The sequence below is a fragment of the Pipistrellus hanaki genome (genome assembly GCF_964339955.1).
Source record: "Pipistrellus hanaki genome assembly, chromosome: 5".
NCBI classification, from domain to species: domain Eukaryota; kingdom Metazoa; phylum Chordata; class Mammalia; order Chiroptera; family Vespertilionidae; genus Pipistrellus; species Pipistrellus hanaki.
In genome coordinates this window covers 34,067,129-34,079,732 of record NC_140507.1, presented here as the reverse complement: position 1 = coordinate 34,079,732, position 12,604 = coordinate 34,067,129, and the positions used below count along the sequence as shown (strand labels likewise).

General features: G+C 59.1%; 1 protein-coding gene across 1 annotated transcript; it reads left to right on the top strand.

Moving 5' to 3' along the window:
* The first annotated feature begins 249 nt into the window (after nt 1–249).
* GPRIN1 (G protein regulated inducer of neurite outgrowth 1) lies at nt 250–12,592 on the top strand. Its single transcript, XM_084886573.1, has 3 exons — nt 250–429; nt 460–827; nt 9,165–12,592. Exon 3 carries the CDS (start codon nt 9,331–9,333, stop codon nt 12,067–12,069), a length of 2,739 nt encoding a protein of 912 aa, XP_084742699.1. The 5' UTR covers nt 250–429; nt 460–827; nt 9,165–9,330; the 3' UTR covers nt 12,070–12,592.
* The last annotated feature ends 12 nt before the right edge of the window (nt 12,593–12,604 follow it).

Sequence of the window (12,604 nt, the reverse complement as noted above, 5' to 3'; positions counted from 1 at the left end):
ATTAGCCCATTCTATAGATGGGGAAATAGAGGTTCGGAGGGGTGAAGTGATTTGCTCAAGGTTGCCTCGGGGGAGAAGAAGTGGACTTGCACGGACTGGGCGGCCACCTGGCTGGGAGGCGGGGGAATCCAAGGCGCTTCCCCTCAAACCCCCACACCACCCCACCCCACCCCCACCCCCACCACCCCCACCACCGGGGTCCGCTCCGCTGGCGCGGGCGTGGGCAGCGGCGAGACAAAGGGAAGGGGGCGGGGAGGGACAGGCCGGAAGTGCGGCCGTGGCGGAGGCGGGAAATCTCTCCGCTTTGAGAGCTCGGAGATCTCAGCGACCTGGGTCCCCATCTGTGGAGCGGCCTCCCCTCTCCGAACCCCCATTTCCCTCTCGGTGAGGCGTGGAGAGAGAGGGTGTCTTGGGGCTGGGTTGGGTGAGGTTGGAGACAGCGCGCCCCGCCCTCCAAAGGCGCGCGGCCACCGGGCAGCCCCTCCACCTCCGAGCCTCCCGGTCTGTGAAATGGGAGCCCAATCGACAGGGCGGGAACCCAGAAGCCCAGGGGCCATGCGGAGGGGCGTCCCTCTCTCCCTCCCTCCCTCCCTCCTTCGCCCCGGCTTCCCCGCCGGCACCGCCCCTCCCGGCTGAGCCCGGAGCCGGCCAGCGCGCATGCCCGGGGCGGGGCGGGCGCGGGGCGGGAGCGCGGGTCTGGCGCGGGGGACCGCGGCGCCGACACCGAGGGGCCGCCCGCCAGCCCGGCCGGAGGCAGCGAGGCCCCGGGCGGCGGCCGCGGAGCCGGAGCGCAGCGCGCCGAGGACACCGAGCGGCGGCACCGCGGGGTAAGCGCCCGCCGCACCTGCCGCGCCTCCGGGAGGGCGGGCGGCGAAGAGCCCCTTCTCTCTTCCCTCCTGCCGAACCCGGAGCCGCTGTCCGGGGTCTTCGAACCCCCTGGGTGCTGGGCTTCGGCCCCGCGCGCGGCGTGCGTCCGGCCGGAGCCCGGGTCCGTGTACGCGCGCGGCCGGGGGCGGCAGGTGCCCGTTCCTAGGCTCCTGGCCGCGGCGGGGCGGGGTGGGGGCGGGTCCCGCTGTCCGGGCCGAGTCCCCAAGGGGCCCCACCGGCCAGTCCGCGTGTGTACAGAACCCTGGCCCCGCAGCCCGCAGCCCCTTTGTTCCGCATGGCCGTGTGTGTGTGTGTGTGTGTGTGTGTGTGTGTGTGTGTTGGAGGTGGGGGGGGGGGCAGCGCGGGGAGGGGTCCGCCTGCGTTGATTCATTTCTCTCCTAGAGCAAGCTCAGGGCTCGAGTGGCTCTGCTGTTCGTGAAACAATGAGCACACTCGCTGTTGCACACTTAGTGTGGCACACCCTCTGGGGTCCCATCACACACTGTCACACAACGCATGAGGCCATAGGTCCACACACGTCCGCTGTGGGCCTTGGTCATTCCATCAGACTCATAAACTTGGCCACCCGTGCACCCACCGAGGACACCCCGTGGGAGCCTTCCGTACACACCCAGGCATAGCTACGCACTCACACCAGCCATCGCTATCACGGCATTCTCAACTCAACAATGCTCCCTGATCCCGACATGCTCACAGCCACCCAGCTCTGGCCTGCGTGTGCCTGTTCACACCTGCTCATCACGGTGTCCCTCATGTATCCACAGTCCCTGGAGTAGGCCGTCACACTTGTGGGCACTTTCCCTGTCCCACACTTTCTGCCTTTTAGCTTAATATCCACCTTCCCCCACATTCAGCCCCAGTGTGCACACGCTTGCCCTCTTGGGGATGGGTGGATGGGTGGATGGATGGATGGATGATCAGGGGGCCGTTTTTGGAAGAAGGTTTGGCCATCACCCTTGTTAAGCTCTTTCTTACCTCCAGCCCAGGCAGGAAGCTTCACTGCCGTGAGGGTACTAGGAGATGAGGGCAGGAGAGGGTGAGGGGCAGCAGACCAGGACTGTCAGACAGACACAGGCCACACTCATGCCTGTCAAAGCCCACAAGCCTTTACAGGTCCTGTCACTATGGGAGGAAGTGGTCGCTGGTGGCTGGCAGCCCTGGGAGGAAATCCTAAAGGGAGAGGAATAGGCTGGCCAGGTCTCTGGGCCAGAATGGGCACTCACAGGGGCAGCTCCACCCAAGAGCAGGGCACACCTCCAGCCAGCTCTCCCATGAGACTCTGAGGCCCTGTAGCCACACGAGTGCACACCCACAGGGTCCAAGTGGGCCCCATGTCACACAAACAAGCAGGCTATTTTATGCATATGCAGGTTGCTCATGTGTACACCAAGCTCTTCTTGAGAAGAATGCAAGAGCCAAATCCCGGCTCCCAGGCTGGCCTAGCCTGGTGCATTCTACACTCCCTCTGCACACACTAAGGGGTCATCTGCTCATGGTGGTTGTGGTTCCTGTAGGTTCCTGCATAGGGGACACTCTTTTGTGAGGAGTGGGGGGACACTCTTGCTTCCTCTCCTGAATGTTCCCTGGTACTTTGCCAAAAAGCAGAAAGGGGTTTTAAGAAATAAGGGTCAGTGTCCAAGATCTTAGCTGATACCAGTCGGAAGAACCCAGGTTTGGGGTTCGGAAACAATAGGCTTTGAGCCACAGTCCCCCGCCCCATCTGTGTGCCTTTGGTGTCAAGTCTTTCCTCCCTCTGACCTGTGTCCTCACCTGTGAAATGGGGTAACAGTGCTCCCTCGTGAGGTTTTTGTAGAGTCCAGACGCTAAAGGGAGCCTGAGCGTGCGGGGCCCAGGGCTGAGCACACAGTGGGAGAGGAGGGGCGTGGAGAGGGGTGAAAGGTGGCGCCCCAGGCTTGAACTGCCTCTTGCAGAAGTGGCTGGATGGTATCAAAGCTTTTCCACAAGCCAGGAAGGGCCCAGCAGAACTGGGAGCAGAGAGCCTCTGGGAATGGTATCTTGGCTGATCTTCAGCCCCGGGCTGGGCCAGCTCTTCCGAATATAGCCTGCACCCCCTCCCCCATCTCACAGATTGGGAAAGACCCATCCAAAGTCATGGAGGAAGGCCATGCTCAGGCTTGACCCCACACCTTTCTGACCATGGCCAGGCTCTGTCCCTTCCCCAAAACTGATCCCAAGTCGAAGGACCTTGAGCCGGGAACTGAGACACCGGCCTCTTCCAGGTGTGCCTTTCAGAGAGGGCGTGTTACCAGCGGGGCCCTGCCTGCCCCTCAGGACCTCCGTTTCCTCCTCCGGGAAATAAGAGCATGGCACCCGGGGTCTGCACATAAACACGGGGCCTGGTGTGTGAGGTCACTTCCCACCTCTCTCTCTGGTCAAGGCTCAGAACTCAGGTGGCTACAGGCTAGATGGATAACATACATGAGAGGCTGGCCATGAGAAAGGGATGGCACAAATGCAGTGACCCATGGCAACCAGCACCAGCCTCAGTGTGCAGGACACCACGGGGAGGGCTGGTGGCTGTGGCTAATTAGAGAGTGCACCTCTAGCTAACGAGGCAGTCACTGCTTGGCTCCTGCTGACTGTTGCCATGCAGAAAGCAAGCTCAGATCGCCAATTTTTAGTTTTCCAAGAGGATCTAGAAAAATGGTTTTCACATGGAATCATCTAACTTTTAGAAGTTAATTCCTTTTTAAAAAAAAAAAAAAATTTTTTTAGCACTCTGGGTCAAACAAGCGTAGCTGCTGACGGGGTTTGCCAGTTTGTGCCTCTGCTGCAGGCTCTCCCTCCCCTGCCCCCTCCTGGGAGCACAGCTGGGCGCTGACAGGCTGAGTAGATAAAAACAGGCCTTCCACAGGCACAGCCGGCCCCAGGGTGCAGAGCTGCGCACACCTCTCCTCTTGTTAATTTGCACAGCAGCCCTGCGTGAGCAGGGGCTGCGTGTCCCAGGGTCCCCAGTGAGAAGGAGGGACTTACCTGAGGTCCCAGAGTGGGAGAATGGGGAGCAGTCCTGTCTTTCTGCTAGGCCACCCCCAGGGGAGGGAGCTTGTTGATTGGTGTTGTTGGAGGGACCAGTGTGAGGGGACCCAGGGCTGGGCTTCCCAGGGTGAAAGAAGCGGGAGTGAGGACCCAGAGCGCCCCTCCTCCAGCCTGTGAACTCCTTCCAGCGCCATCCCAACCGCCCCCCCCCCACACACACACACACACACCTGCCAGGCAGCTATTGAATTCCCATTTTCCAGAAGAGGAAACTGAGGTTCTAAGAGGAGGCGTGGCTGGGAGACCCAGCCCTCAGGACCTTGGTTTCCTCCTCTGGAAAGTAAGAACAGAGCACAGAGCGTGGGCCCTCTCTCTCTCTCAGCCATCTACCCAGTCGATCTGGCTTATTACCTCCTTTTCTGTAGCCAAAGGACCAGATAGATCAGAGGTCTCAAGCGAGTGGCCTAGGGGTCAACGCTGGCCCACAAAAGTGAATTCTCTGGCCTGTGTAGTAGTTTTTACATTAACCAACATTTAAAATATAGGAAAACCCAAGTTGGTGACTTTGCTCAAAAAATGAGAGCTGGCCATGCAAGAGCCACCTTTCCTTACCTGCTCAAGACACTGCAGGGTTCCCAGCAGCCTTAGGATAAGCCCTCGCTTCTCCCCCAAGGCCTGCGTGCTGGGTTCCCGCCCGCCTCCTCCCTCTCCCCCTTCCCATCCCACTGCAGCCCCTCAGGCCTTTCCATGGCTGCCTCAGGCCTTACCTCCTCAGAGGGGCCTTCCTCAAGCACGTGTTAAGCCAGCTGCCCACTCCTTTGTCTTCACCGCATCTATTTTTTTGAAATTACATGATTCTTTTGCTTATTTGTGGATTGCTTGTCCCCCAGTCTTTCCACGCCTGGAAGGCAGGGACCATGCATTTCTTGGTCACTGCTGTATCCCTAGTACCAAGAACAAGGCACATGTGAATGAATGAATGACTTCCTGCCCTGGCCAGTGTGTTGATCGGGGCACCGTCCTGTGCAGGGGGAGCCGCAGGTTCGATTCTCAGTCAGGGACATACCTCGGTTGTGGCTTTACTCCCCAGTCAGAGCGTGTAGGGGAGGCAACTGATGGATGTCTCTCTCTCACACCAATGTTCCTCTTCTCTTCTTTCTCTTTTCTTCTCCTCTCCTCTCTTTTCTTTTCTCTTCCTCCTCCTTCTTCTCCCCCACCTCTCTAAAAAAAATGAGAATAAATGAATTCCTAACCAGCCAGTAGAACTTAGTGCTAGAAGGGGTCACTGCTGTCTCATTTACTACAGTCCCCATCACTCCCGCTTGAATTAGGAGTCTTGAATCATGTCACGTACTCTGCTGTTTTTCTTATGGGAGAAAAACACTTCCCTGTGCCCATTTCATCATCTGGAGCCAAAAAATGAAGTCCATACCACTCAGGTCTGATGCCTGCTTGACCCTTGTGGGCCAGTGACCTTCCAACTCATTCTTTTCTCATGCTGCTAAAAACCAGATCCAAAGACTTCCAGCCAGACCTCTCCAGTGCCTCAAACCTATTGCATAGCCCTGGCCAGTGTTGCTCAGTGGTTAGTGTAGACCCGTGAATTGAAGGGTTGCAAGTTCAGTTCCTGATCAAGGGCACATAACCTGGGTTGCAGGTTCTATCCCCAACCTTGGTTGGGGCTTGTGCTGGAGGAATCAATGAATATGTCTCTCTAACATTTATGTTTCTCTCTCTCTCTCTCTCTTTCTCTCTCTCCCTCCCTCCCTCCATCTTTCCCTCCCTCCCCACTTCCCTTCCACTTTCTCTCCAAAAAAAAAAAATCAATGGAAAAAATATCCTGGGGTGAGGATTAACAACAACAACAAAATGCCGTCTCACAGCTGCCTCTGTACATCCCCCTATAAGGCCCACAGGCACCCAGGTCTCCTTCCCAAGACCCCGTGCCCACCATAATGTGTAAGACCACCCCTCCCCCTGTGTCCCCATTAAGGTGATGACTCCACCACCACTTTAAGTCCCATAAGCCCAAAGCCTGCAGACCCAGCGGTGAACAGTAGGAACCATGTCCCCATCCAGGGACCTAAGTCCAGGCAGAGACCCAGAGGTGTAAGTGCAAAGTGACATGAATCTGGTCAGGGGAAAACTGGAGTCTGTGGGACCCTGAGGGAGCTGGTGGACAAAGAAGACTCCTGGGGGTGGGGGTGGAGGGGCATTTAAACTGAGGCTTGAAGGTTGAATGAGAGCCAGGCAGGAGGGGAGAGGCCACGATGGGAGAGATGTGAGCCATAGAGGAACCCAAAGGTGGAACACTTATATATGTGTGTGTGAGTGAATATGGGTGTCTGTGCATGTGTGTGTGAATGTGGGGGGTTGAGTGAAATGGATGTGTGTGCTAGTGAAAATGGGTGTGTGCGTGTGTGTCGGTGCATGTATATGCTTTGGGGGAGGAAGTGCATAATGAATGATACAGCCCCGCACGTCAGTAAGTCTGCGGGGCTTGAAAGCACATTATGGAGTTGGATTTGACCCTAAAGGTAGTAGAGAGTCATTAAAGATTTCTGTCTTCCCTGTTTTATTGTTTTTTAAATCATAACTCACTCGGCCAGCGTGACTCAGTTCATCAATCTATGAACCAGGAGGCCACGATTCAATTCCTGGTCAGGGCACAGGCCCAGGTTGTGGGCTCCACCCCCAGTGTGGGGCATGCAGGAGGCAGCCTATCCATGGTTCTCTGTCACCATTGATGTTTCTCTCTTCATCGCTGAAATAAAAATAAAAAAGGTCATAATTCACATTCAAACTTTATAGACGGGCAGACAAAAAAAAAATCTCTTCCGTTTCCAAATCCCTGGTCTCACTTCCCAGAGGCAACCACTACTAAAAAATCACATGAGTTTCCTTCTAGAAACATTCTTTTCATAACTAAACCATAGATGTGAGTCTGTCCGTTACCGTGGCTGCATGCATGGGATCCCTCTGGCCATGCTGTCCCGGGCTTTTTTCACTTATTTTATTCTGGACATCTTTCCTCTTCCCTCCGCACATTCTGACAGCTCCGAGGGGCGCCAGGGCTTCCCTGCACTTTCTGAACACACTTCTTGGTTTTCTTCTCATTACCAGCCATGTCCTCCTCACCTCTGTGCACCACCAGTCTGTCTTCAAGGCCATCCCTGGAGATGGGCGTGCTGGCCCAGATGCTACGCGCACTGAAACTGATAAATGTCTTTTCCAAAAGATTACAGCCAATTTACCTCCCCAGCAAGAGCCAGGGGAAGTAAATTGCATGGAATCGCGTGGTTGGACCAGCATCTTAAAAGATCACTCAGTCATTCATTCAATAAATATTTATTGGGAGCTACTAGCTTACTACGTGCTAGTCATTTTCTTGACTCTGAGGATACATCGGTACACACCAACAACCCTCCTCCCCCCGCCCCAACACACACACACACACAGCTACCGTCATACAGCTGACATTCTAATGGTAAAGCCAAGCCATAAGCAATTAACCAATGTAATATGTCAGATGGTGACAGGTACCGTGAAGAAAATCGGAGCAGGGCAAGCAAGATGCGGAGTTCCAGCCAGTGCCGGGGAGGAGGCTGTTCTGTACAGGGAGCAGACCAGGCAGATATGGGGCAGAAAAGCATTCCAGGCAGAGAAGACAGCCAGCGCAAAGGTCCTGGGGTAGGAGGTGTTTGAGGATCAGCCGTGCAGCCAGGATGGCGAAAGCAGCATAATCGAGGGAGAGGTACTGGGGGCAGAAAAATGCAGAATCTCTTATAGGGTCCCTATAAGAAAGTTACTTTAACTTCGCATAAGATTGAGGAGACACTTGCATGGTTCTGAGCACCGGGGTTGGGGGACCATGATCTGCCTTGAGTCCTATTACCATCCCTCTGGCTGCTGTGTTGAGAATGAGCTGTTTGGGATGAAGAAAAAAGCAGGGATGATCCAGGTGGGAGATAGTACAGGTTAAGCTCAGGGTGGTAGCCAGATCCTGGGTATACTCTGAAGGCAGATCCCTTATGTTTTGCTGATGGGTGGTACTTTTTAAGGGTGTGACAGAAAGTTAAGGGTGACTCTGGGGATTTGGGCCTGAGACGTAGCAAGGTGGCTTTGGAGATGAGGCAGGAAGAGCGGGCTTCAAGCTCGCTTTGGCTGCTGAGCGTGTAAGAGAACAGAGCTGCTCGCAGACCCAGCCGCCTGCCAGATCCTCTCCCTGGCTGTCCCCCAGGTACCACACGCTTGGCTTGTCCAAAATGCAACTCCTCCTTTCCCCACATCTCCTGCCCAGCACCATTGCCTGGCAACCCACCCACCCCCAGCCAGAATCCTGCGGTCCACCCCCACCTGCACCCCCTACAGCCAGCTGGTTCCTATCAGTTTTCCCTCAGAGCTCTCAATCCTGCCGACTCCCATTCCCTGGGACCTTTCCGGACCTCTCATCCAGACCACTGCAGCTGCTCGGGGTCCGTGGCAGAGGGGCTTGGTGAATGAATGAAGCACTGGGTAAATGAGATGGAATGAATGACTGACTAGCCTCCTTGTAAGCCTTGGCCAGCCCCTCTCCTCCAGCCCAGCCTCCACACCATTCCAGAGCCATCTTTGAAAGCACACATGTTGGGCTTTATCCCTTCTTAGACTATCAAATATTCACAGCTCCCCAGGGCCTACACAGACAGAACTGGTAGCCTACAGACATATTTTATTTAGCCCCCAGAGTGCTGTGGTTTGTTTGTTTTATCTTGAATTGATTAGGACATTTTACATTAAAGTGCCGGATTTCCCACTTCTCGCTGGCACTACCAGGATGCATTTCTCCAGAACAATGCTTGGCTGGTGAAGGAGTGCTTCTCCCCTTAGACGGAGCATATACTGGCTGGTTTGCGGCAGTCTTCACCACTCCCTATTGCTTTATACTGAGCTTGCTTCCCTCACTTAAACTACTACCTCGCCCCAGAGTTTGTGGCCCATGGGCTAGAGGAAACGCACAATTTCTAGGCAGCATGGGGTGGGCTGACAAGGAAGGGTGAAGGTAACGGAAGTTGAAAGTTAGACTGGACAAATTGTGAAGGGCCTTGAATGCCATGTTAGAAGTCAGGGTCGCCGGGGGCAGCAATGTGGGTGGGTTTGTGCTGTTAGCCCAGACCGGGGCAGAGGATCTGGTGAGGAGGCCTGGCTGCTGGGAGGAGGGTGAGAGAGAGGAGGCCCAGATGGAGGCTCTTCTCCGCTGGGTCTCCCCTGAGCCTGAGTCCACTCTCTCTGTGTTTCAGCACCGGACAGCAGCCTGGCGCCGAAGCATGGTCCTGAGGGCAGGTGGACAGTGCTGAAGAGCCAGCCTGGCTCCCGTGGCTTCGAAAGGACCCCAGCCCTCGAGGACCCCAGCCCACAGCCCTCTGCCGCCCACAGGATGGGAGCCTGGGGGCTGGGAGCCCGGCCATGAGGGATTACCGCTCCTCCCCACCAAAGGCCAGCCCTGAACCCCCCAGCCACACCCCTGCCCAAAGCCCAGGCATGGACTCCAGACACAGCAACCCCAGTGGGACTGGGGAAGGGGCCTCCTGCTCGGAGGATCCTGGCAGGAGTTTGGCCTGCCCATCCCTGACCTGCATCCCTCCCCAGGAGGCAGCCACCAAAGAGACCGTGGGAGCGCATGGAGCCTCGATCTCAGGAACACCAGAAGCCACCTTCTCTGGGAAGCCGGAGCTTGTGTCCTCAGCGAACGCTGACCCCTCATCCTTGGAGAGCAGAAAGCCTGTGTTCCTGGAGAAGTTGGACGCCAAGCCCTCCAAGCAGGCAGATCCCGCTAGCGCAGAGAAGGAAGACGCCGGGTCCTTGAGAAAGGCAGATCCCACGTTCCTAGGGAAGACAGAGCCTGCCGTCTCGGGAAAGGGGGAGCCTGTGGCTTCTGGAAGGATGGGTCCTGGGACCCCAGGAGAGGAGGATCCTGTATCCTCCGCCAAAGTGGGCCCTGCGTGCCCAAGACAGGAGGAGCCCGGGTGTTCGGGACAGGAGCTTCCTGTGTCCTCAGAAGAGGCGGGCTCTGCATCTGCGAGCAAGGCACACCCTGTGTCCTTGGGAAGGAGAGATCCCGGGCCCGCAGGGAAGGCCGATCCCGGGTCCTTGGACTACGCCCCTTCTGCGTCTGCAGGAAAGACAGATCCCGGGTCCTTGGCGATGCTGACGCCAAGGTCACCGGTCAAAATGGAGCCCATGTCCCATGGAACAGTGGCTCCGGGGTCGGCGGGAAGGGGTGGACGCTCGGAGATGACCGATCCTGTATCCGTGGGACATGCAGAAACCGTGTCCTCTACAAAAGAGGACCCTCAGGCCCCGGGAATGACGGAGCCTGCCTCCTCCAGAAAGGCCGATCCGGTGTCTGTGAGAATGACAGCCACCGGGTCCGCCGGGCAGGCGGGAGCTGGGTCGTTGGGCAAGGTGGGTCCAGCTCCCCTGGGGAAGGTGGACCCTGTGTCCTCGGAAAAGCCGGAGCCCTTGTCTCCTGGGCAGGCCGGACTGGCATCTGTGGGAAAGGCAGGAGCTGTGTCCTCCGAAAAGGAGGACTCGGTGTCTTCCAGAAAAGCGGAGCCCCTCGTTTCTGCGGGAAATATAAAAACGTCATCATCTTCTGGGACAGTGAGTCCTGGCCCTTTAGGGAAGACGGACCCTGTGCCCTCGGTTCCCGGGGACCCCAAGGGCTTGGGGACAGCGGGGCCCTCGTCTTCTGTAAAAGCTGAGGCAGTGACGGAGGGGAAAGCAGCGCCCCTGTCCTCAGAGAAAGCAGGACCCGTGGCCTCCGGAAAGGTGGGTTCCACCACCTCAGGGAAGGCGGACCCCGCCGTGGACAGCGTGGGCCCTGTGAGCAGGGGGAAAGCAGGAAGCGTGTCCCCCGGAGAAGTGGACTCCGTGTCTGCAGGAAAGGTGGCGCCCACGACCATAGGGAACACGGCCCTGGCCCCCTCGGGGAAAGCCGATGCTGCCCCCGAGGGAAAGGCGGGTGCTCTGCTCCCAGAGAAGGCGAGTCCTGTGAACTCCTCGAAGGTGGGCCCCGGGGCCTTGGGGAGCGCAGACACAAAGCCCCCTGAGCAGGAGGGTCCCACGCCATCAGAAAAAGCGGCCGAGGCCGCGTCTCTGCAGAAGGAGAAGCCACTGGCCTCGGAGCGGGAGAATCCTGGGTCCTCAGGAAAAGCAGGCCCTGCTGCCTCTGGGAAGGTGGAGCCTGAGGCCCTGGGGAAGGCAGATGCTGCTCCACCCCCACCCCCGGGAAAAGCAGAGCCCCCGTCCTTGGGGGACGTGCCCCCTCTGACTCTGGAGCAGGCGGAGGCCCTCTCCGGACCCAGGAAGCCAGCCGGTAAAGCCTGCGGCTCAGCCACCTCTCCCTCGGTTGCGGTTGCCGGGAGCAGCGGCGGGGGCCTGGTGCAGCCAGCGCCGGCCATCAGCACGGAGGCCTGCAGCCCGGAGGCCGAGGCGCCCCCGCCGGGGCCGCGGACTCGGGACAACTTCACCAAGGCGCCGTCGTGGGATGCGGGCGCCCCGCCGCCGCCGCGCGAGGACGCGGGCACCCAGGCGGGCGCGCTGGCCTGCGTGTCGGTGGCCGTGAGCCCCATGTCCCCGCAGGACAGCGCGGGCGGCCCCGCCTTCAGCTTCCAGCCGGCGCCGCGCCCCGCGCCCAGCCCCGCGCCCAGGCCGCCGTCGCGCCGGGACGCGGGCCTGCAGGTGTCGCTGGGGGCCGCCGAGACGCGCTCCGTGGCCACGGGACCCATGACGCCGCAGGCCTCCGCGCCGCCCGCCGCCGCGCCGCCCGCCTTCCCCGAGGTGCTGGTGCGGCCCGGCTCGGCGCTGGCCGCCGCCCTGGCGCCCCCGGAGGCGGCCGAGCCCGTGCGCGACGTGAGCTGGGACGAGAAGGGCATGACGTGGGAGGTGTACGGCGCCTCCATGGAGGTGGAGGTGCTGGGCATGGCCATCCAGAAGCACCTGGAGCGGCAGATCGAGGAGCACGGCCGCCAGGGGGCGCCCGCGCTGCCCCCGGCCGCCCGCCTGGGCCCTGGGAGGGCCGGGTCGGTGCGCGCTGCGCCCCCCGAGGGCGCCGCCAAGCGCCCGCCGGGCCTCTTCCGCGCGCTGCTGCAGAGCGTGCGCCGGCCCAGGTGCTGCTCCCGAGCCGGGCCCACGGCCGAGTGATCAGCTCCCCTTTTGTACGCCCCGGTGTCCAACCTTCTCAGGCTCCCTTCTGGAGCCCAGATCCCTGGGAGGCCTCCAAGGCATGGGCAGGCTCTCCAGGGCCTTCTCGTCCTCTTTTTTCAGCCCCCTCCCCTCCCACACAAATGAACCCTCTCCGCCCAGCTCCCTCCTGGTCATGAGCCCACGAGCCCAGCCCTGACTCCTGACTGTCCCCTCACAGCTGTCCTCTCCACTCCCTCCCGGTCACACTGGGCGACCTCAGGGACCTGCTCAGCACCCCGGCCCTGAGGGCTGGTGGACTGCCAGTGTCAGCCAGGTCCCCAGAATGGGAGAGACTGTGTGCATAAGCTCCAAGCGTGCAAGGATGGGTGTGCGAGGCCCCGGAGTGTGCGAGGCTCCGAATGTGAGGCCCTGGGCGTGTGTGAGATCGTGTCCTCCCCACGGGCTTTCCCCGTGGCCCAGGCATCTCTTGCATGCTGGTAGTCATCCCCAATTCCTGTCTCCCCTCACCCGGCCCAGCTCCCAGCCCTATGTC

What these genes read in the sequence shown, in the direction of transcription:
- GPRIN1 (XM_084886573.1), top strand. Translation starts at nt 9,331, where the DNA reads ATGAGGGATTACCGCTCCTCCCCACCAAAGGCCAGCCCTGAACCCCCC.